The sequence below is a fragment of the Medicago sativa genome, chromosome 8, assembly GCF_051527215.1.
Source record: "Medicago sativa cultivar Bolivia chromosome 8, Bolivia_mono, whole genome shotgun sequence".
In the NCBI taxonomy this organism is placed as follows: Eukaryota; Viridiplantae; Streptophyta; class Magnoliopsida; order Fabales; family Fabaceae; genus Medicago; species Medicago sativa.
The window spans coordinates 77,115,815-77,140,673 of record NC_140756.1 but is presented as its reverse complement, the minus strand read 5'-3'; the positions used below and the strand labels follow the sequence as shown (position 1 = coordinate 77,140,673).

The following is a 24,859-nucleotide window of genomic DNA, read 5'->3' as shown; positions in this document are numbered from 1 at the left end:
GCTCGTCTCAAATTATACAATGTAATTTTAACCATCTCACATAAACTAATAAATGTAATTAATTTTATATGGGAAAGAGAAATTATGAATTATCTTTCATTTATAGTGTAAGAAAGATATGTAAAATTATACTTTTAGTCTCTTAACTTAATTTCAAGTAATAAGTTGGTCTTTTATCTCTTTCTTTTTTTTCATTTCAATTTCGTCTTTTGGTCCACTTGCATATGAATTTTTAGGCTTAACAATTGAAATGTAGAAAAAAGAAAAATAAATGATCAAATTGTTAATGTTAAATGTACTTATGTCACCCGAGAGCGCTTAGATGAGATGACACATGTCTCTTCTAGTTTAACCAATCGAATCTAACCTTAGGCATGCAACAGCGTTAAAACTCTTAAGAAGAGTTTGTCGCCCATTTGAGTCTCACAAGACTCGGAAGATTAATCTCTGCAGTTGCGCGTCGGTTTACACCAAAAATGTACTTCTGCCCTCACTTATTTGAATGAATTTCGGCTTACATAATATATATATTTTTTAGATTCAAACATTGTAAACAAAGCTAATGATATGAAAGAGGGTAAATTGTAATTTGGTCAAATGGCAAAGGTGAAAGTACCTTTAATCCTAAAATTTGATCTCTTGACGATCAAAAAGAGAAGAATCTTTAAATTACAATATTGAAATCTAAAAGAAAGAAAAAGTAAAAGTAGATGAGGTAAACCGGAATTCACTCAAAATGGCAGGGGAAAAACCACATTTAACCCATTAAATAATTAAAAAAAATAGATAGTAATAAATAGTTAAGTGTGTAATATAAACAAGAATCAAAATATCTTTATTTTCAAAATCAATAATCTGTGCTATTTAACATATTCTCCTTCTTACTAGGCTTTCAATTCCCACAACTTATTCTCCTTCTTACTAGGCTTTCTATTCCGATAACAATATAAACTTCTATTAATCATCATATTCTAGGTACTCAAACGTGAGAAATCTGCAACCTAGACTAAACCGATCACATTTTATATTTTATAAAATCTTCATTGTCAAATTGAAGATATATTAACCATAATTTTAAAAACCGGTTCGGTGATCAATTCAGTAAGGGTACTGGGTCACTGGTCGAACCACTGAGTCATTGGTCGAACCGCATGACTGAACTGGATTAAACCGAATGACTCGTTCCTATAACTCGGTCTCTATAAAAAAATAAAAAAAATACCATTATTATTTTTTTGAAATAAAAAAATATATCATTATTGAATTCTATTAAACATGATGATTAGGTGATTAAAAAAGATTAAACACTTATAAAGTGACTCGTATGATTTAATCTACAAATTTATAAATAAATAAAATCACCTTATATTTAGCTACATTTTCATATATATTTATATGATATAATATTTTTTCAACGAAAAATAACATAGTATTGGACATGAACAAATAACATTAACAAGTAGATAAAATCATTACGTTAATAATATATTTCAAAAGTTGACACGAGGAAAAAAATTGAGACTCCACTTCCAAGTAAGCTCATATAATTATAGCAGGAAACATGATAGATGAGCACACGTGACAATAACCAATACAAATTAACTTAGAATGGTTTCATAAAAACAATTATATATGCAAAGCACTATAATTTATCATAGTAAGCATCTCAAACAAGGTTAAAGGAGAATGTTAATTTGCCAACATGGTAAGACCTTTGGCTAATATTTCGTTCCCGTCTGCAATACATATATCGGGAAGATCACAGAATTTCACAAAACAGACAATGTAGAGTGATATAGACATATGAAGCTATTTTCGCCCCATCCAACAGCATCAATGTCGGAACAGGATTCAGACGAGCTCGCATAATACTGACGGTCTTGAAAGCTTACAATATTGTACAACACTGGTTGGTTTTTTTCGCCTGTTTGTAGAACATCTGTTCAAATGCCAAAATCATATTATTGTCAGCTCAGCAAAGTAAGTGGGAAACAAATTTCAATTAATAGTTAATTGAGAAATCCTCTTCTTGAAATACAACCAACTATGGTATTGAATATAAATCATATATTTCGTTATAGAATAATTAAATACCGAAATAAATACTGAAAAAGAGAAGATTGAAATCATTAGATGCATAAATGATGATAGACAACCTTGTATAACTAAAAAGGCAATAAAAGCAAGGACCAGATAACAAATTTCAATTTCTATACGGTATTAAGAATGCAGACTAGACGCTTCTGTGTTTGGCTGGTTGCTAATGATTTCATTCTAAAGTATGAGTTGTCGCTGAAGAATTAAGATACACTGAAGGGGCAATTGGCTCAACTGAAGAAATCATTCAGCAAAATTGAGCTACCTGATAATCAATGTTGGTGACATTGCCAAGTCCCTTGAAGCACTGCATTTCAAGATACTTTTCAGGCAGGTGGTATTGATAGGTTTCTGGAGTCTATTGGTAATAAATAGGAAAGGGCCCAACAAGACTCTAATGCTCGGGTTATGTGGATCAATGCTACCTTTTAGGAGTGGAATTATCATGTACACGGAAAATTGGAGGGATAGTTAAGGGACACAGGCAACAGATCTGAAGTCAGAGAGGTGGCGTTCTTCTCATTATTGGGCCTGTAACTTGGATCTATCTTTTAGAAGTGAAATTACCATGTGCATAGCAAATTGGAGGGATAGTTAAGGGACACAGGCAACAGATCTGAAGTCAGAGAGATGGTGTTCTTCTCATTTTTTGGCTTGTAACTTGGATCTATAGGTGTTCACCTTGGCTGGAAGCATTTGCTCTTGCATTTATTGCACTTTTCTTCCAGTTTTTATTAACATTGCATTCTCTCTTGTTCAGATAGAAATTAGTCCTATCAGTATATTCATCATACGACGATTAGTTTAAAATAAGAATGCATAGTCTTAAGTCTCTTGACTCCTAGGCAACATTTATAACCCTGTATCCTTAGAGGTGATATATTATTACCAGCTTATATGAGAGCACATTCTGATGTAGATAGACTTAGAAAGACAGATAGCACAAAGTCTATTTAAAAAGAAAAGAAAAGAAGAACTCCTATTTGCATGCTGCATGTTCTTAATATGATTTATTTCCTGTGATCACTTAAATAAAAGCATTGCCAAGAACCTAACCAGCAATATTCATTATACATGCTTAATGAATACCATAACCACCCACATACACCAAAGCTTTAGTAACAGAAAACAAGAAGAGTTGCAGAAATAACAGATGCCTGAATGTACATGTCACATATGCATTCACGGAATCACGGGCAATCCATAGGCGAAGTTATAAAACATGAGCTGTATTGCTTACCTGCGATGCTGCACTCAAATCAGAACTCTTCTCAACTAAACTGTCCAGCTTCTCTCCTCGTGCAAGCACACTATCAATGGTCTTGTGCTGTTTACAACAGAAAACCATCATATGTTGACAAACACTACATTTGTGTGTGATGTGGTTCTAAGAAATCTACACACAAGAAAATCATGCAGAGTACCAAAACAAGCCAATAGAGTGAGGAGGGAATGAGAAAAGCCTTATGAAGCATAGGTACAGGTACTAGTACTGTACGAAATATGACAAATTTAGAAAAATGAAGGTACGGGTACGTTAATATAAAATATAAAAAATAAAAAATTTCAAGTAAATTACAACCATTGTTGTTGTAAAAACATGGTGGGAAAAAAAAGAATATTAATTATGATAAACAAAAAAATAGTATATATTGTTTGTAATTTGTATTTTAACTATGTGTTTAACCACACTTCTATCATCATCATGCTACATAGATTTACATTTCTTATCCACCGCTTCCACTATTTCCATCATAAGCAAGATAGAGAATTGAAATACAACAAAATATCAAAATAATTTATGCTATTTTTCCATCGCTTGTACGTTTTTGTTGTACTATCAACCACCCTGGATTAATCAAAGTAAAAATGGGTACGGTACACCATTTTAGAAGCACCCATGCTTCAGGGGAAAAGCCCAAGTACCATAAAATTACTAAATCAAGATAACCAAATTATGTATAATATGACCAAGTATATGTACACAGTACATTAAAAAGAAACACAAACATATGGCCAAGTATATGTACATTAATAAGAAACATAAACATACAACAACAACTGAAAGATTGCTAATCAGGTGACAGACATCATTAGAATCTACTACATCACATCACGATGCTATGAAATGGATAAATTTGTAATAGTGCATTATATTTTGCTCTGCAGGGATGCTTGGGTTGCATGATACTGGCATTTTTGTCTAAAGATATCTGTTTGAAAACCAATGCCGAATCTCAAACAAACAAAATTTTCATTTAGAAAATTACTAACCATATCATTGTTAACTTAAGTAAATTTAGAAGACAAAAGATGCAGGGAACCCATATGTTGCGTTGCAATACAATGCCATGCATGCTAAACACTTACAAGGATGATTTTTGTTTCGTCCAACTCCCTCTGGATTTTCAGCAACTTATCAGCCTCTGCAGGGTCCTGGAGATTTGACAGGAACATAAAATGGAGGGTTTGAGTGAAAAGTCATCATGTGAAAGGTTGTCAAAAAGAAAAAAATTTATTTGAAACAATTGTGAATATTATACATTTCTTTAATGTAAATTCAACTATTATTCTAGCTAAAGCCAATATAATGCAGAGGCATTTACATGCCTGGAATTTCGTGAGAGCTTCATTCAAATAGGGCCATGGTTCAGTACTGTCTGCCTGAATGCTTCTCCATGATTCACCAAAACTTTTAATATATTCATCCAGCACCTGCAGGACATCATATTTTATTACCATCTAGTAAACCAATTAAATAGCGTGCATCAGATGCATTCCATCTGATATAACTGGCATCTATTCTTATCCGCCACCCAAACATACGGGAATTTAAAGCCGCAGGCGGAGTTGCTTCGAGCCTTCGACATATAAAGACAAATAGAGGAAAGCAGATGTTCGGACATGAGATCGTGTTATCAAAATTGAAGGATATAAAGTATAACGTCCAACTCCAACCAATGATATATTACATACGGACATGGTGGCAAGACAGGGGAAAAACAACGTCAATAACACTGTGCTAATTGGGCAGTGCCATGTCATTCTTACCAAACTAACCAATTGTTTCAATGATTTCATTGGATTCTGAATTAATCCAACATATTCATATTGGTACTAGATAGAAGTTATAGAACTCAAACATAAAACCTTGACCCCAACAGTTAAAATCTAAAAATTGGTCATCGTTGATTCGACGGTTACCTTTGTGAGCATGTTCACGAGGAAGTTAGACAAGATTGGGTTAGTATGATAACAAGACAATAATCCATGACTAAATGGAAAACAAAGACAGCAAGTATCAAGATCTCCATAAATTAAATTACTAATAAGACATTATTTTAGGATCTCAAATCTTCGGTATCCAAAAATCATGTTGGACTTGGACCAACTTATTCAAGCCGAGCAGAGGGGCCAACCTAAAGCGTCAATGCACAGTTAAAGTGTCCTCAGCAATACCAGGGACATAAATTGTATAAAAAGTTACACAGTCGTCTGACCATATCTCACTACGGAGTATTTGTTGAAATATTTAATGATGTGGTACAACAAAGTACACCATGGTGATTGGCAAGGTAACTTGCATGAAGAAAGAGTCAACACCTAAACATGAAATGCCTCTAACTGGACAAATCCATTCAAAATTGTAGGACAAAGCAAGCAACGGAAAAATAACAACAACCACCAAGCCTTATCCCACTAAGTGGGGTCGGCTAAGTAACGGAAAAATAAGAGTAAATGAATTAAATTTCGACAAATGTCCTTTTTTCAAGTGGAACATGGGAAGACATCGATGTGATTAATAGTCAGCACTGAAATAACAGAAAGAAACCAGTCTTATAACTGCAACCTAAAGGTAAAAGGAAACAGCAGAAAAACCTAACAAGCTACCACGAGGTTGCTCGAAACATAATATGCTACAAACAATAAATACAACATTGAACCAATACACATTGCTCTCACTCTCACCTGATTGAGAAGAGAAAACGCACTACGAACTGGATAGTGATCATCCATAAATCCCACTGCACAAAGTCCATTTCTGTTGTACGCATGCACCTTGTACTCTACAAATAAAAAATGCAAGGAGATTTTCAAAACACTCGCAATTTCGATAACGCACCACACCAACACTTGTGATCGAAGGAGTGTCCATGTGGCCGACACCAAAACAGGTAATTACATTCAATTATATCATTTTCTTATAATACTACTGGTGTCGATGTGTCAGTGCTTCATACCATATATCAAATCAATAATCCTTTCTATTACAATGTTTATTATAAAAAATAAAAAAAAGGTTAAAATCAATGTAAATTACGAAATATGAACCCGATCCAGATAGATCAACGCAAAACAAAATTCAAAATGCGTGATTCGCATAAATTTAATTCGGAAACCAATAATTCGAAACCCTAAGATATGGAAATTGAAGGAATAATATGGAATTAAACAAACCTTCGTGCTGAACAGATTGACGCTGACCCTGAGGAGTACGATTAGCTACGGTACGACCTACGAAAACAATGAACTCTTTAACGCTGGATCGTTGAAAGTAACCGAAGTGACTCACATCTGAAGCGTTTGCGAGAAACACCGATTCTGAACCATCGCCGGTGGATCTTAGCACCAACAGAGCCGTGATCTTCATTTTTTTCTTCTTCTTTCGGTTTTCTCTTTCTGGAAAGTATTATTTCGCGGCTTCGTTTTTTGTTCTTTGTTGTGATTCGCACGCAGTCGGTGTGTGTGTTAAGGAAAGGACTGAATGGTAAATTAGATTGAGAGTTTTATATGATGCGGAAGCGTGTGTGCTGGAAAGATGAAACTGCGGAGCTGAGACCAATGCTCGCTGCCTCGCTTTATGGTGAGGGTAGTATTTTACTTGCATCTGGTTTTGTCAATGTGGGGGAAAAGGTGACGGGTACTCGTCAAAAATCAAATTAAACTTACTTTTGTCCCATTTTGAATATAAATAAATAATAAAATTAAATATTTTATAAAAAGGCAAGTTGTCCCTCAAACTTCGCTCAATTGATACCGATACGTAAAGATTTGGGTTCAATCTATGGACATCGCACTTATTAAGTATGTTATATGATCAAAAAAGTGTAGTCTGAATAAAATTAAACTTATTCATCTTGAAAAAGGAATTTCTAGCTACTAGATTATATGATCAAAAAAGTATAGTATATGTAGTCTGGATACTCCAAAATGTAGGCGTACTCGTATCAAATATGTATCGGATACCGATACTTCGTGGATACTCTCGAATACATACACACAGAGTATCATAATTAATTATTTCAATTTAAAATAAGTAGCCTAATGACCGGAGCACACACAATTTAATTGTGGAGAAGTGGAGTGTCCAGGGTTCGAACCCCAGCCCGTGTATATAATATGCAATATCCCTACCAACTGAGCTAAGTTCACGGGGATAATTTAAAATATATATTTTATTTGATACTTATAAGATACTTGACAAATACACACAAATAGTTATAAGATATTCCACAAAGACGTATCCTAAAGGGAGAAAAAAATGAATGGTGAAGATGTGAGACTGTGTTGCAAAAATTCAATGGAAATATATATGATTCAATTTAACATATGAATCACTATAACTATCTTTCGATTAACCAACATCTCTTATCACTTATGTATTCGGGTTTCATAATATGTAATTTTCTAACATCTCTTACCGGTGGCGTTTAAGGTGGGAAAGGGAAGTATTTTCCCACCATGGGAAAGTTGGATTTTTACCATTAGATTAAAGAGGTGTATTGATCTTATGATAGTCTACCTACACTTTATTTTTTTTCTTTCTCTTTCAAGTTTCTTCATCCTCTAGATCTGGAATTTTACAATTAAATCAGATGCAATGGATCCTGCAACGATCCAAAATTGAACTGTCAACATATGCTTTATGTACATGGTTCCAACAGATGCAATGGGTTTTATTTTCTCTGCCACCAGATCGTCTTTCTTTAGAGGAGACATAGAAAAAGATATGATTTTTATTTTCTGCAAATTGGATTGAAAATTGGTTGGATTTTTTCACAAATTTGTTTAGAGAAGTAGACTTGGAAGAAGCAGATTGTGTTTTCCAGATTTTGATTTCTTTATCTCTAGTTGCTATTGTACTTTAAGGCAAATGGAGATGTAATTATCTTTTTATTACGACTGTGTTATCATGGTTGAACATCATGAATTATCAAAATATAGAACTACTGTCCTTCTAAATTCCTGCTCTCTTGACTTGAACGCAACCATAAAACTGAAAAAATAAAATGATAACACACCAACGGCGGTGGCGGATGGAAAGGCTACGATGGTGGTCGGTTTTTGTTTTCAAAGGGGCAAGAAGGGTGAAGGGAAAGCTGGGTTTTATTTTGCTGAACATTGTTTCACGTTTTTCTTTTCTTTCCAGAAGAACAATGGATCCAATATTTCATTGAAAATGTTTGATTCTGTTCTTGAGGGTGGAGAGAGGAGGTAGAAAGAGAAATTGAAGTGGATTTGATACTGACAGACCATGGTAAATCTGTGTTCTGAGTTAGATCTAATGGTAAAAATTCAACTTTCCCATGGTGGGAAAATACTTCCCTTTCCCACCTTAAACGCCACCTCTCTTACCTCTTATATTAAGGGAGGGGGATGTAGGTAATTCAAGCATTTTTTCAAGTGAGAGATATTTTACTTAAGAGGGAAGTAAATCACCAAATTGGTCATTGTCTTTGTACCAAATTTTTAAATTGGTCTCTGACTCTATTAATAACTCAAAATAGTCTGTGTCTTTTTCAAACGTTTCTCAAATTGGTCTCTGACTCTATTAGCTGTTTTGTATTTTGAGTGTTAATGACTAAATGTCTTTTGGATATTATTTAGTCTTTAATGACATAATGCTTTTTGGATCTTATCTGGTACATTAATGGCTTAAAATACAAAAGAACTAATAGAGTCAGAGACCAATATGAGAAATGTTTAACAAAGATAGAGACCATTTTGAGTTATTAATAGAGTCAGTGACCAATTTGAAAATTTGATACAAAGACATGGATCAATTTGGTGATTTACTCGTATTTTAACATAAGAGATAAGAGATAAAAAAAAAATTAATTTAAACAGGAAGTGATATTTACTCACAAATATTCATTTTTTGTCAAAAAAAATATTCGTATAAACTTTTGTTTTTTCTGTAAAAAAAAAAAAAAAAAGTAAACTTTTATTTTTATTAACCCTGCAAAAAGTTGGTACTACTGACAATGTGAAAGTGAAATAGTGAAAATTCCCAGGAAAAGGAAAAAACTTGAAATTTGTAAATTCACCTTCTCAACTCCGATCCGATGCTGGCTCCTTAATGGAGTTACTTATTTATCACATAATCGCGGATCAAATCAAAGTAACAGCTTCTTCTTCTTAATCTCTAAGGTAAGTTCATCTCCTTTAGGCTTAGAGTGTTCTATAAGCTACATACAGATACAGAGATATAGCCATATAGGTAGTGAATCTGAACCTTGTTTTGTTTATGTCAACTCAAATAAATGTTAGAACCCATCAGCCTCACCTCACTGTTCTCGTAAGGGGTTTGATTCATTCATTTTTCTAATGGAAGCTCCCAAATCCCCTTCCAAACATAAACGATTCGCCACTAAACACAAATTGTTATTTAAAATCACAACAGTCATTTTCATCCTGATTCTGTTATTTATAGGTTTTTATCTTGAATCTCATAGCTGGAAACCCAATAATTCGTCCTATTACACCGTTGTTATAGACTGTGGAAGCACAGGAACGCGTGTTAATGTGTATGAGTGGATATCAGGGAGTGTAGTAAGTAAGAAAAATTTACCAATTTTGCTACATTCATATCCTGATAATAATGCAACAAACAAGAATAGCTCACTTTGGAAAAACTCTTGTCAATATCATTGTATGCAAACCGAACCCGGGTTAGATAAATTAGTTAATGATTCTTTAGGAGTGAGACAAGCTTTGGAGCCTTTGATTGTGTGGGCGGAAGGTTTAATTCCCCGTAAAATGCATGATGATACGCCGATTTTTGTTATGGCTACTGCCGGAATGAGGAGGCTTCCGAGGGATGATGTGTTTCGGGTTTTGGAGGATGTTGAGGCTGTTGTGAAAGATCATTCTTTTATGTTTGATAAGAGATGGATTAGGGTTTTGAGTGGAAGGGAGGAAGCTTATTATGGTTGGGTGGCTTTGAATTATAAGATGGGTAGCTTTGATGATGATTATCGTCGCGAGTCTTCCACTTTGGGACTTGTTGATTTGGGTGGCTCATCATTGCAGATTGTTGTGGAGATAGATCGGGATACCGGGGATGATGTGAATGCAATGAGGTCGGAATTTGGTCCGGTTGAACATAGGATTGTGGCGTACTCGTTGCCTGCATTTGGGTTAAATGAAGCATTTGATAGGACTGTAAGTATGCTCAGAAATAATCAGAGTGGAGAAACAAGTAGAAGTGGATATGAACTCAGTCATCCTTGTCTGATGTCTACTTTTGTACAAAACTATACCTGTAATTATTGCTCTGGATTTGACGCCACTGCCCGAAAAAATCATAGTCAACCCCAGAAAACATTTAGTCTTGTCGGAGAACCTGATTGGGAACAATGCAGAGAAGTAGCTATTGCTGCTGCTATGAACTTGAGCAATTCTCAAGTGTCGCATCAGTCAGTTGGAGCTAATTGCCAAGCAAGTTTATTTTCTGGAATTGGTAAGTGAATAGTTATTCGTTTGTATTTTTTTTATTTACACTTTAATTTTAATTTTTTTTGTTTGTCCTAGCCTCTTTAACTATGTAGATTGAAGAACACATATTAATTGAAATTTATAACATTGATCTCAGCTGAGCAAAGGTTGGATGAAGTTATCCCTAATCTTAATAAGCAATGTAATCATCACATGTGTCGGTATCGCGTCTTGACCCATGTCAGCGTCCCTATGTAATTTGAAGTAACGGTGTTATATATGTCTTTATGTAGGTACTTCCATCTCCTCCTCACCATCTGGCCATTCTCCAAAACTCACCTTTGAAAAATCATCAAAGGTGGCGTTTGTTTCAGGTTTTGTGAATGCCTTCCTTGGAATCACATTCTCTGGAACACTCTGATGAGAATGCTATTCCAAGGCATTTTAATAAAAGAATGATCGATTAATGACATTCTTAGAAATCTTTTATGATAGTGGAATGTAGAGGAAGTTATTGGGATAAAAAGGAAAGTTTAAACAATTTTATTTTGATATCACAGGAATCTACTTTCCCATCCCCTTTTGGGAATGAAAGTGGACATTGAATATATTTTGTGCATGGAAATAAAGTTGTCAACCTTGTACAGTTGTACTAATAAACATGGAAATAGTCATTTCCTACACATATATTTTTGGGAACATGTTAAGATAACTTGAAACAAACACTCCCAAAAAGTAAAAAAGTAAAAGAACCAACAAAGAAACTTCAACCCACCCCATCTATGAAAATTATATACTAGAAATATTAAATTTTCAAACGTTGATAATGTGAAACTATTACTTCTGATTAGCATGTAGTCAACTTGGTCTTTATTGCACATGTGTCTTTAACAGAACTCCACCTCCAGGGCAGCCAAAAGAACATGGAAGTGGGATAACTTAGGGTTGTTGGGGTCTTGCTTCTTTGAAAATTGCATGAAACATAGGCCCAGTTTGGATTAGCTTTTATTTTATGAGAACTTCTCAATTAAAATAAGTTTACGATTCTTGTAAAAAAATCTGTTCACAGGTGATTATAAAAAAAGTTATATAAAAGAGCCTAGGGAAAAAAATAATTTGCAATTTCCAATTATACAAAAGGCTATTGTTTGAAAAACGCATGTTTATAACTTGGAGTTGTTGACCAAATTAAACTCATAGTAATTGTAAGATTCTTTTAGTAGCTACCTGAAGTACTTGCTAATAAGTTTATTCAAACCGATTCTTACTCTGTTTCATTATATACCTTGCAGGCACTGGTGCACTTAATTTAACAGCTGTTGCTCACCCAATGAAGCGATTTCATGCTTTATCTGGTTTCTTTTTTGTCTACAATAAGCTAAATTTGAGCCCAAGGGCCAATTTAACAATGATTTGGGAGTCGGGCAAGCAAATATGTTCAAATGTATGGGCTGGCTTGAGCAATATTTCTGACAATCCAAATTATGCTGGACAATTTTGTTTCCGGGTGGCTTACATGGCATCATTGATCGAGTATGGTCTATGTCTTGGTGATGTAGAAATGGAATTTGGTCCAGGTGATGTTTCTTGGACATTAGGAGCTGCATTGGTTGAAGGGAAATTTCAGTGGTTAAATATTTCAAGCCACAAATCCCAGACTATACTTTCAACTTTAAAGAATGTGAAGGTCATGTCTTCTCCAACTACTCTCTTTGCTGTACTTCTGTTGCTTTTATTTATTGTTTATTGTACTCAAATCAAGCTACCTATGCCAGGCAGAAGGGCTTCTGCTCCTGGTTCGTCTTTGCCATCCCATACTCATACAAGACATCGAGCTAACTAATATAATATTTCATTATTCTTTTATCTTTCCTTTGCCAATCATTTACACACTTTGAAAGGATGAACTGAAGATTTTAGAGACCAATACTATTTAATGGTGCACTAAATTTTTTTAAAACCATATACGCCATTAGGAAAGTAGTTTTCTTTCCCAATTTTTGATGCCAAATCCACGAACATTGATAAAAATTGGCTGGGAAACTTTTGTGCGTTTGCTGTTTTTATTTTTTCCCGCAAAACGCGATGTGCAATGTCAATTGATATAATTTTGAAGAAAAATATTTGGGTGCCTAAATGTCATCCAAAATGTATGGCGGGTTCTAAAGGATATATGGCTTGAGAAGTTGAAAATGTGTCTAATCATGCAATCAATATTTGTCCTTTGAATCATAATAACACTTAATATTAGCAACTTTATGGGTTTGTTATTGTTTAAACACCGGATGTAGAAGAAAGAAGGGTATTTCCTTTTGTATTTGAAAGTATGTTAAAATATCCAATATTGTAGTATAAAGACTACAAACATTCTTTATTCCTTAATCTGATATTTGCTTTACTCATAGTTTTTCTTTTCTTGATTTTTTTTGGGGTCTGCTGTTGGATCATGCGATAGTGGAGGATAGCTTTCACTGGCTGCCGTCTTGGCGTCTCCTGACTAATTAATTAGACTAGTTAGAGTTAGCTTTAAAATTTAAAACAATGTTGTATGGAAGGTATAAGATGATGAAACTGACAACTTCCGATAAGTTGATTACAATTGAAGATATTGAATTGCTCAACTGTAAATGAATGAGAGCTTTTGTAACCATAAGTTTCTGCAGTTCGTGCTCCAAACATAATTCAGATTCGAGTACCTACAAAAATAGATACTCTGAGGTAATTGAACCACAGCTAGACCAACCTACAGCATGTTTGTTTAAATTCTCTTCAACACACTGCCATTTTTGCAGTGAAAAAGAAAAGTATATTCGTTTTCAGTTTCCATACCACTGGACATTCATAAACAATTTTTTAGCTTCTCCTGGGATATGGTATAATAGCCTCTTCTTTCCAATGGTGATATCAAATTTCGACTCATGTCCTTCTTGAAGCTACAATTTGTAATGTTTCTAAAATTGTGGTGATAACACGTCCAGATAGAGAGTTCAATAGTTGGTCGACTTTACAAACATACAATTAGATATGTAGCTCTCCAATTGAACACCCATGCACAAACACACCGAATTTGGACAACTATCAGGTCAAGGTTTAGTGGCATTTGAAAGAATTTACCTAAAACTTAAGCGCTTGTGTAAGTGTTCAAAAAGATGTTATAAAAATATCCAGTTGTTTTCTGCTTGTTTACACATTTTATTTTCAGTTCATTTCCTCTTCTTCAATTGCAAAAAGTAGCTCATACAATTAGATTTGAGGAAAATAAATTTGATAATTTCTCAAACAAGGTTCATAATGACTTTTGACATTAGCAATCACATCCTGTTTTCCTGTTGTTATACATACACGAGAAATTCTATTATAGTCACAAACACAAATGTATAGTATTTGGGCGCACACACAAGTCAATGGATCATGTAAATGTTTCAGAATACACATATGAACAGAACATAGAGTAATAATCATTTAGATGAAGCTACCCTCCATCCATCAATCATCAATGATCAATATGCAGCAACACCAACATCTGGACACCCTAATTGAGGAGCATGAACATCAACCCAAACCTCATTCCTCCTCTTAACAATCCTAAAAGGACCATTATACTGCGCAATTGAATACCCACCTTTCCTCTCCGGTAAACAGAGAGAGAAGTATATTTTGTGTAGATTTCAAGATAATGAATTTGATAACTTTTCAAGATGAGGTTCATAATCTTTTTTGACATACATAAACACAAGTCAATGGATCATATTTTCACAATATAATGATATAAAAGTAAATATAAACATATGATTATTGATTGGAACGTAGATTAATCATTTAGATGGATACATTATCAATAATCAATGATCAATATGCAGCAACACCAGCATCTGGACACCCTAATTGAGGAGCATGAACATCAACCCAAACCTCATTCCTCCTCTTAGCAATCCTAAAAGGACCATTATACTGCGCAATCGAATACCCACCTTTCCTCTTCACCTCACTCTCACCACCCCACTTACTCAAACTCAAATCCAGCTTCTCCGCTTCCTTAACAACCCTCTCATCTTTCGCAAACCCAGAAAACTCTCTCACTGCAACACAATGACTCTCAAATCCATAGCTCTTAATATTCAGTTCCGGTAACGGAAGCGGTGGATCCTCCTGAAACTTGGTCGGCAAATAGAAACTAACGTAGTAGCCTTGTGATTCGAGAGGACCGGTTCCAGGGACGGTGGTTGTTAAGACTGGTGTAGTCATTCGAATTCGAGAGAAATTGAGATTAGCGCCTTGGATGAACTGGAAGAGTCTGTGGAAACCGTTTCGTGTGGCTTTTTCGAAGGAGATGATGTTTGTGGCAGGTGCGGACATCCAGACGGAGGTTCGGTAGAGTCTGATCTCGAAATCGGATTCGGTGTGGACGACGGTGTACTGTGGGGATTCGGTGGCAGTTGTGTTGCAGATCAAAGCCATAGCCATGATCAAACACATCGCTGCGATCCATGTTTTTTCCATTTTACTCTTCCTTTTTCTTTCTCTTATTGTCTTGTGTTTCTCTTCAATAATACCATTGACCACGATGCTTGCTTAACTCTCGAGGGTTTTGTCGTTTAGCGACCTATTTTTTAACTAAAAACTTACCTTTTTAGTTTTTAAACACTTGTTTGCTAAACTATTTTTAAAAATTACAGTTTCGGAAACTGTTTTGAATTTTTTAGTTTTGGGATTAAAAAACTAAAACACGTAAAAGGATAACTACTGTGAAAAAATGACTTGTATATTTCAAAAATTGAAAACAAAAACTATTTCAAACAGATTCAATACTCTTTTATTTTTCCTGCAAATAGAGAAATAATATTTGAAGAGATAATCATTTTGGTGTAACTAGTATCGAAATTTCAAAATAGAATAAGATAGTAATATTAGTCAAGAAAATGATACCACGGAACCTTAAATTGTTAGTATATTTATGTGTATATTTCCCTTAAAAAAAATAATATTTATGTGTATATTTAAAAACTCAAACACCGTTATATATTTTCTGTTAAATTGACGTCCAACTTCGATGCAGGAAATAGTGAAAATGGTAAACCTGTGATTAAGCTAAACAGCAAAAACAAGACCAAGTCTACAAGCATAATTGAGGACACACCAGACAATCCTGTTATTATTGAAGGACTAAATGCAATTTTTAGCGTAACATAATCAGCATTTTCATTAACAAATTTCAGTCAGAGTGTCGTAAATCAATTTCAATCAGTGTGAATTGCCAACTTAATACAGAGATTTTATATTTTGATGGAAAACTAATTAAATACTACCATACTCGCGAACAAGAGAAATTAACTTGCCGTGTACTCCTCTGAATCATAGTAACAGCCAAATTTTGTACTTGCACTGGAATGATTTAAGGAAAAAGAATTGTCATATTTATTTCAAACACCATTTTGCACCAGTAATACAAGAGATACTGTTACAAATATATCATGAAAATGCACCCTAAAAAAGCAATAAACTGAAAATACTTGCTCCTCATATCGGATCGCATAAACAACGCCTGTCTTCCAAGCAGACGAATTTGGTTCTTCAATATTGCCTCTATATATGGTATTACTCTTAAAAGGAGCTGATTTCAACTTCAACCCACTAATATAATTTCCCTATCTCCTGCATAATTCCTCTTTGATTCCTACATACTAGGCATAAGAAGATACAAGGAAATGGGATGCCTATACAAGCATGGTTCTTCAAAAACGCCTCTCAAAATTCTTATGAGTTGCTGTTGCCAGATCCACATATTAATCTTTGAAAGTCCAAGATAAATGCTAAACAGTCTCTGTAAAGTTTACTGACATTTATCATATCTTCCAAAAATAACTTTCAATCTCTGAAGTTTGGTGGCAAAGTTTCATTTGTAAAATATTCCTTCCTCACCGTCTCTGCAGAGCAAAATCTTACCTGTAAAAGAAAATAAAAATGGAGCAGCCATGTCAAACAGTGCTGAAAATAATCTTTTGATTTTGTTTCACTTCAAAATGTGAGCCAACAATCTTATGCCAAAATAGGAGTTATAAGGTGAATGAGTTGGTTTGGGGGAGAGAAAAAAGATTGGAGTGATATAAGGTCAGTGTTCAACTCCCCCCACCAATATAAATATAAATTTGGGATATAAAGTTAACTTAGTGGTTCGAGTGAAAGAGTTAAGGAGCTGTACGATCCCCACCCTTAGCATAATATATACTAATACTGACATTTGTCGTTTCAAAAATTATGTACAACGTATTACTATGTCTAATGTATGACATTTTCTGTTAAATAAAAAAGTTATGTCTAATGCAGTAATACTACTCTAAGATATTCTTCTAATTGACTCACTGATCACAATTAAAAATTATAAATACGCTTGCCATCCCAAAGAAAAGAGGAACTCGTGGATAGGATCATTGTCTAGCTCACCTGATGATTCTGGCATGGAACCACCTGATCTTAATAGGGAGGTTCTAAGACTTGAACCTCAAATTCACAAGGTGAATGGTATGGTTGGCTACCAACATTAGGGTTACCCCAACAGTGAGCAGTTACCTCCTATTTCTCTCTACCCCCAATGACGTCTCGATTTGAATATTGACCATGAATAACTTCATCAAACAATAAAACCATCTTAACAACCTCAATATCTTGAGTATACTTGCCATGCCATGATTAAAAACGCAAAAGTCAAACATAACAAGTAGGGCGAGAGTGTACATAATTTGGTGAGAAAGATAAAAAAATGATCCAGACATATATAAGCCACACTTCAGTACAAAGGGAAGAATACCTGTTTTCTCTTATATAGAAAACATGAACATTCAAAATCTGTAACACTTACCAGAGAAGCATATGATTTTAACATCGGCTTGGTAAGCTGCCAAATTGGTTTAAACACAAAAGGAGCATCCACAAATAGTACTTGAGACAGTCGCTTCGGATAGTAATAATAGAACACATTAAACTGCCCAAAGTAAAGAAACATGTTAGATTTCATGACGCTGTCAGCTCTTGGAACCATTTATTTCCAGCAAGGTAATGTAGTTCATGAACACAAATCAAGTTAGGCAATGCCACCGTGGAGTTCTAACTATAAATATTTGGCAGATATTTAAAAAACATACCAAGAACGTTAAGTATTTAAGATCAGCATTTTCTGTACCAAAACCTCTGAGATCAAATATTCCAAGTATCTGTTCTTTCCCAGTTGGAAGCTTACTCAATGCCTTCTCAATTAAGAAAACACATAACTTCTCATCGTCCGCAGGGTCCTGTGCCTGTGACATAATTATTTATGTGAAGTTAAGCAATCTCATCCCTTAAATTTAAGATCTATGACACACACTGGTAGGTTTGTTGTTACTAATCAGAGTGCCCAGGAGAAATTATTAATTATAAATAATTAGCCTGCATAAAATTGAAAAATTTGCCTGTCCTTTACCTAGAGAAAGTTTTGGTTTCATTCATTTAACCACATTTATATTCTCTTTGATTGTTTCAGAGAATATAAAAAATGAATGATATAAAGTAATTATAAAAGGGTTGAAATATTAACTACTACAACTTATAACCTTCTACACTTACTTTAGGAAAATGCTTCGCTGCGACCACCACAAGCACAGGTCTGTCATTGATATCTAGAAAGTCATGAATATAGGCTTTTCCGGTTTGAGCAACATCTTTAACAGATTCTTCAGTCAATTTAGACACCTCAAAATCTTGACGCCATTTCTAATAATGTAGAAGGGAAAGTAACAAGTACATAAAATTTATAAACATAGAGGGTCTGGTTGGTTGAGTAGGTGGAAATTAGGACTGGAACAGGTGGAAAATTTTGAATAATAAAAATCAATATTAACAGGAGTATGATACCTATGATTCAGTGAGACAGATCAAACAAGACACATACCGATACATAGAGATCGGTTATACAAGGAAATGAAAGTAATCAAATGTGTCGGTGTAGTGTAACTCGTGTTAATGGAGACAAATATTAAAATTTGGGTTGAGCCTAACTCAACCCTATAATACCAACTTATAAGATGAGGATTGCCCCCACTTATAAATTTATGTTCATGCCTACTCTCGACAGGTGCCTTCACTCCCAGAAATGGACATCTGGAGTGTGGCCCAATTGTGATGGCCTGATAGCAGGTGGCCCAATGGATCTTGAATAATCTTTGATACCATGATAAAATTTGAGTTGGGTCTAACTCAACCAAACAATATCGGCTTGTAAGGTGAGGGTTGCCCTCACTTATAGATGTATATTTAGTCTTCATCTCATCCAAAGTGAGACACTTAACAACAAACATTGGACATGCCTTCGGTCTTAAAAATTGATGCTACATAGATGATAACATATGAAAGCAGAAACTAAAATACACCAATTTTCACTCATTTCCCAGTTCCACCTCCTCAATAAAGCAAACTCTAAATTACTAATAAACAAATTGAAAATTAATGATGCTATAATTATGATGAGAAGAAGGATACAATGGCTTTAGTCAACTTGGAAACAGCTTCTTCAACATCAAATTTGCGATCTTTCAGAAACCATAATATCATATCTTCATCATCCCTACCATTTCTACCAACGGGAAGACTATAGTATTCTTTTTCAAGCTTGTCCTTCACTTCCAGAATTAACTACAAAATATCAACAAACAAAAAAATAATCACATTTTGATATACCCTTTTAGATGTTAAGAGAGTTTCATTCTGTAAGTTGAATAATTGTTATTGGGATATGGAAGAGTGAAAGAAAGAAAGAAAGAAGTACCTTGCGTGAGTCATTGGATTGCATTTGGAGTTGAAGGTTAGAAGAGCTTCGAACCACAAACTTGGTTCTAAGGGATGAAGAAAGACGAGGAAGAGTGGTGGCTGTTGAGAACACACGAACCAGCGCCATTCAATTCAGTCTTCTCTTCTCAGTTTCTTGTCTGTATCCACACCCACCGCATCTATGCTCCAAAATCCAAATGATGATTTTAAGGTCGTTGATAGTTTAAAACCTTTTTTAGAGGTACATCAAAATTATTATTTTCTTTCCTATATATATATTTTGTTTTTTTTTTCCTTCTTTTAATTTTTAAATGCTTCATACATACTCCCTCCGTTTCAAAATGAGTGTCGTTTTAGCAAAAAAAATTGTTTCAAAATGAATATCACCTTCAGTTTTCAATGCACTATTAATTACTTTTTCCCAACAGTACCCCTTAATTATTACTTACTATGCACACTACTTCCAAAGTACCACATTTTACTTTAATTTATAACGATTGAAAATGCACCAGTAGTTAACAAAGGCCATTTTAGTAAAAATGTCATGTTTTTAAACAACATTATTGCATTTCTTAATATGCGTGTAAAACGACACTCATTTTAAAACGGAAGGAGTATATGTTATCAAAATAGTAATATCAAATAAGCATTAATAAAAACTTAATTTCGTTTTTCTTAACTGTTCTCAGGAAAAATGGCCGTCAAAATTAGAGGTTGGATGGGAGGTAAATAAAATTTGACTATGATCAGAAGCTTGTCAACCAATAAGACTTACCACAAAGTTAAAATTTATTCTTTTTTTTTTTTTACAAAAACAAATGATATTCATTCATTCAACTTGATAGAGTATATCGATACAGTGCAAATTTGCTAAAAACAAAAAGGATGAATTTGTGAACAGACTCACGGTATCCATGTTAATAGCATAAACGGCAAAGTACAAATGCCTACACATATGACTATATTCAAATCTCCGGAATAACCATGTCTCCGGATCTGCAACGTGGATGACGCCAAAGTCATTGATTGGATCTGCACTAGATCAAAGTTGATCTAACAATCTGAACCGATCAAATACCTGAGAGAAACAAGAAAGACAAACAATGTCGCACAAAGACGACGAACAAACTAACGTCGCACGAAGACGACAAAATCACAAAATAAAAAGCAAAATAGATGTGAAAATCACTTATTTCAATAAATGGGAAAAAGGAAAACGAGTTAGAGGGGTGATTTTGGGTCAAAAATTGACCCTAAATCACCCCTCTTTGGTGGATGAATAAGAATAAAACTAGGGTTTTGGTGACGGCTCACAAGAGAAAGGGAAAAGTACCCATATGTTAAAATTTATTCCTTTGATTACCCGATACCAAACAAAAATATGAAAAATTTATTAGATAAAGGTTTTGGTAAAAAAAAATGCATTGTAACTAATGAGTGTAATTTTTAGCTTGAGCATAGTATCCTTTATGTGCAATTGAAATAGACTAATTCTTTGAGCCGATATGACCTTTTAAGTCTTGCCTTGTATTTGGGCACTCATCCACTTGGATTCTGCCTCACTTTACACATCCACTTCACACAAATCACTTTCTTCTCAACTAGTAGATTAACTAGCTCCCATGTTTGATTTTCTCAATTGAATTAAGCTCTTCCTTCATAGCATTAATCCACCTTGAGTCTTTCATGGCACATTCATAACTTACCTGTTCAGTATCTACAAAAAATACCAAATGCACTACTTCACCATCAAAGTATACTTCATTACATGGGATCATTTCACATTCTTTGTAGCCTTTGAGGCTGAAGTTTTTGTCCTTGAGATGTTATAGCTCCCTAATTTCTTATTGGCATAGGTGCTTTTAAGACGAGTATACTCTTGCCATCATACACTTTGAGTTGTTTTCCCTCGGTGATCATCTTGTAACCCTTATCAAGTAATTGACCAATTCTATAAGGTCACACTTCATCCCAAGAACAAACAATACTTCTGAGATATTCTTGAATGATTTCCATATTTTCTTTGAATCAGAACTTCACCAACACTTTCTTCAGTAAGTGAGCTCTACTATACGAAAGTTTCATATTTCTCTTTGTTGTTTCATCATGATTAATAAAACAAATTTTCCTTCCAGTCATGGTGTGTAGACTGTAGAAGATGCGACATCTATGTACCACAAATTTGACCTAACTCCAACGTCTTTTGAGGTTACCATCAGCATCACAGTTTTTGTGTCTTCATCTTCATATGCAAGCTTCGATTGGTCTCAAACTCACTCAATTGGATCAACTTAGGAGATAAAACTTAAAGAAACTCTTAGGGGAAACTTCCATTTGATCGAGATGCCATGATCGGAACCAATAACTCTGATATCACTGTTAGAACACAAACAATGCATTCAAGTTTTGTTTGATCTCACACACACTCACTCAGTTGGATCAATTTAGGAGATAAAACTTAAAGAAACTCTTAGAAATATTAGATGAATAAAATTTTGTTTTGATTGAATGCACACATACACACTTACGTACTCAACAAGTTATTTATACAGACATTGCATACTTACAAACTTAGTTATACATTGAATACACACTGGTCTGATATCATATTTACTTCAAACGCCATTTTGTACCACACTTATACAAGAGGTATTTTTGCAAATATAAAATGAAAATGCACCAAAAAAAAAAAATCAATAAACTAAAAATGCATTCCTCCTCCTTAGACTAGATCGCATAAACAACACATTACACATGTCTTCCAGGTACATGAATTTGACTCTCCAATATTGCCTCTATATGGTATTACTCTTAAAATGAGTTGATTTCAATTTCAACCCAATAATATGATTCCCTTATCTCCACCATAGTTCTTCTTTGATTCCTCAATGACAGCAATTTTCATATCTTCCAAAAATAACTTTCAATCTCTGAAGTTTGGTGGCAAAGTTTCATCTGTAAAATATTCCTTGAGAGTTTCTACAGAGCAAAATTTAACCTGTAAAAGAAAATGAAAATGGACCAATCATGTCAAACAAGGCTGAAAATAATCCTACATGATCGTTTGATTTTTGTTCCCGATTCAAAATGTGATGAGAATGTTATAGAGGTATGAATCATAAAAATGTCAGGTGTCCAACTCTCCCACCAATGTAACACATTAATCGGAGATATGAAGTTGACTTGATGAAAAAAATTGCAAAGTGAAGTAATAAAGAGATCGAGGTTTCGATCTCCACCCTTAGCATACTATAAACAGACAATACTGGTATTAATTGCTCACTATATATAACAATTAAAATATGTAACAATTACCTGAGACGCATGTGATTTTAACAACTTCTTCATAAGCCGCCAAAATGGCTTAAACACAGCAGGAGCATCCACAAATAATACTTGCGACAATCGATTGGGATAGTAATTGTAGAATACATTAAACTGCCAAAAATAAAGAAATATTAGATTTTATTTTATGATGCTTTAGAACTTTTATTTCAAGCAATATCAGGGATGAAACTGCATATTTTTCAACTAAAAATATTTGACAGATAGTAGAAAAAACATTACCAAGAATGCCAAGAATTTAAAATCAGCATTTTCCGGACCAAAACCTCTCAGATCAAATATTGCAAGTATTTCCTCTTCCCCAGTGGGAAGCTTACTCAATGCCTTCTCAATTAAGAAAACACACAACCTTTGATCATCTGCAGGGTCCTGTTCCTGTGGCATATATATTCATCCTGATTGTAATGGACATGTTCACTATAATATATGCAAGATAGTAGACATAGATTGTGCTGAGTGGTGCCAACTGAAAGACTTAATATCTTGTTTTTTTCTTTCAATAATATCATACATGCTATAATTAATTACAACAAAATCTACACTTACTTTAGGAAAATGCTTTGATGCTACCACCACAAGCACAGGTCTGTTGTTGATATCTAGAAATTCATGTAAATATGCTTTTTCAGTTTGAGAGATATCTTTGATGGCTTCTTCAGTCAATTTAGACACCTCAAAATCTTGACGCCATTTCTAATAAAGTAGAATGTAAAGTAACAACAAGTACATAAAATTTGCAAACATGGAGGGTCTTGTTGCTTAAGTAGGTGATAACTGGAACTGGAAAAGGTGGAAACTTTTGAATTAAATATCAATGTCAACAATAATATGATAACCTACAAGGGCTTGACACGACGCAAACAATGACTTGTAAACACGACTAATTTGAAGAAAAATATACTTAAATATGATCAAATGTTTCCGGTGTTGGACATGTGTCGCGCGCGCGCACACACGTACACGTGTCAGACACGCCTTTGGACAGAAATGTTGGTGCTATAACATAATACAAGAAAGTAGAAAATAAATCAATTGAAAATTAGAGCTCATTTTCCGGTTTCATTTTCTCAACAAAGCATAATAAACTTTGAAAATGAATGATCATATAAATATGATGAAAAGAAGGATACAATGGCTTTAGTCAACTTCGAAACAGCTTCTTCAACATCAAACTTGCGATCTTTCAGAAACCATTGTATCATATCTTCGTCATCCCTACCATTTCTACCAACAGGAAGACTATAGTGTTCTTTTTCAAGCCTCTCTTTCACTTCCAGAACTAACTGCAAAATTTTCAAGAAAAAAAAAATCACATTTTGATAAGAAGTTAAGAAAGTTTGATTATGTAAGTTGAATAATTTTTATTGGCATATGAATGAAATGAATAATTGAAAAGAGTGAAAGAAAGAAGAACCTTTTGTGAGTCGTTGGGTTGATGTTGGAACTGAAGATTGCAGCTCCGAACTACGAATTTGGTTCGAAAGGAAATTGTTGAAGAAAGACGAGGAAGAGTGGTGGTTGGTTTGACACGAAACAACGCCATTCAGTTCAATGTCTCCTTCTCCTCTCACCTTCTGTTTTCTTCCAACTCTGTGTTTCTTCAAGTTCTATATTTTCCCCCTATAAATACTAGTAACATGAACATACGTGTTGCTGTTATTGTGTGTCTTTTTGTTATTAACAACATTTTTTAAGAAAATAAAAATTTATTTTTATGAAAATAATATTTAAGAGTTTAATTGTGGTGGGTTGACAGTTCGAAACAGTTTTGCACACACAACCAATCAAAACATTCTGAATTGTCATATATGACAATTCAGAATGTTTTGATTGGTTGTGTGTGCAAAACTGTTTTAGACTGTCAACCCACCACAATTAAACTACATTCTTTTATAAATTT

The 24,859-nt window shown here is 34.2% G+C and overlaps 5 protein-coding genes across 9 annotated transcripts; 1 reads left to right on the top strand and 4 right to left on the bottom strand.

The window, feature by feature from the left end:
* Window positions 1–1,592: 1,592 nt before the first annotated feature.
* Window positions 1,593–7,001, bottom strand: LOC146901718 (VAMP-like protein YKT61). The gene is made up of 6 exons (XM_085732215.1): window positions 6,556–7,001; window positions 6,067–6,164; window positions 4,708–4,812; window positions 4,468–4,533; window positions 3,338–3,424; window positions 1,593–1,939 (listed from the first exon to the last, which is right to left on the bottom strand). The coding sequence occupies exons 1-6, from the start codon at window positions 6,746–6,748 to the stop codon at window positions 1,889–1,891; spliced, it is 600 nt and encodes a 199-aa protein (XP_085588341.1). The 5' UTR covers window positions 6,749–7,001; the 3' UTR covers window positions 1,593–1,888.
* A 2,354-nt stretch (window positions 7,002–9,355) lies between these two features.
* Window positions 9,356–12,681, top strand: LOC146901717 (putative apyrase 7). Of its 4 annotated transcripts, none has more exons than XM_085732211.1 (4): window positions 9,392–9,528; window positions 9,812–10,840; window positions 11,109–11,189; window positions 12,108–12,681. In XM_085732211.1, the coding sequence occupies exons 2-4, from the start codon at window positions 10,033–10,035 to the stop codon at window positions 12,656–12,658; spliced, it is 1,440 nt and encodes a 479-aa protein (XP_085588337.1). In that variant the 5' UTR covers window positions 9,392–9,528; window positions 9,812–10,032; the 3' UTR covers window positions 12,659–12,681. The 4 variants fall into 4 exon arrangements, with proteins under 4 accessions (XP_085588339.1, XP_085588338.1, XP_085588337.1 ...); XM_085732210.1 differs by having other exon boundaries at window positions 9,408–9,547; window positions 9,591–10,840; XM_085732213.1 differs by lacking the exon at window positions 11,109–11,189 and having other exon boundaries at window positions 9,356–9,528.
* Window positions 12,682–14,063: 1,382 nt separating this feature from the next.
* On the bottom strand, window positions 14,064–15,380 carry LOC146901716 (uncharacterized). The gene has a single exon (XM_085732214.1). The coding sequence runs from the start codon at window positions 15,313–15,315 to the stop codon at window positions 14,665–14,667; it is 651 nt and encodes a 216-aa protein (XP_085588340.1). The 5' UTR covers window positions 15,316–15,380; the 3' UTR covers window positions 14,064–14,664.
* An 826-nt stretch (window positions 15,381–16,206) lies between these two features.
* Window positions 16,207–19,813, bottom strand: LOC146901715 (uncharacterized). Of its 2 annotated transcripts, XR_015021349.1 has the most exons (7): window positions 19,613–19,813; window positions 19,327–19,479; window positions 18,415–18,561; window positions 17,955–18,107; window positions 17,672–17,794; window positions 17,257–17,438; window positions 16,207–16,758 (listed from the first exon to the last, which is right to left on the bottom strand). XR_015021349.1 is itself a non-coding variant. In XM_085732208.1 (6 exons), the coding sequence occupies exons 1-6, from the start codon at window positions 19,739–19,741 to the stop codon at window positions 16,681–16,683; spliced, it is 783 nt and encodes a 260-aa protein (XP_085588334.1). In that variant the 5' UTR covers window positions 19,742–19,813; the 3' UTR covers window positions 16,207–16,680. The 2 variants fall into 2 exon arrangements, 1 of the variants encoding a protein (XP_085588334.1); XM_085732208.1 differs by lacking the exon at window positions 17,257–17,438.
* A 2,330-nt stretch (window positions 19,814–22,143) lies between these two features.
* Window positions 22,144–24,582, bottom strand: LOC146901714 (CRAL-TRIO domain-containing protein C3H8.02-like). Its single transcript, XM_085733809.1, has 6 exons — window positions 24,374–24,582; window positions 24,090–24,242; window positions 23,506–23,652; window positions 23,182–23,334; window positions 22,930–23,052; window positions 22,144–22,612 (listed from the first exon to the last, which is right to left on the bottom strand). The coding sequence occupies exons 1-6, from the start codon at window positions 24,500–24,502 to the stop codon at window positions 22,538–22,540; spliced, it is 780 nt and encodes a 259-aa protein (XP_085589935.1). The 5' UTR covers window positions 24,503–24,582; the 3' UTR covers window positions 22,144–22,537.
* Between the last annotated feature and the right edge of the window lie 277 nt (window positions 24,583–24,859).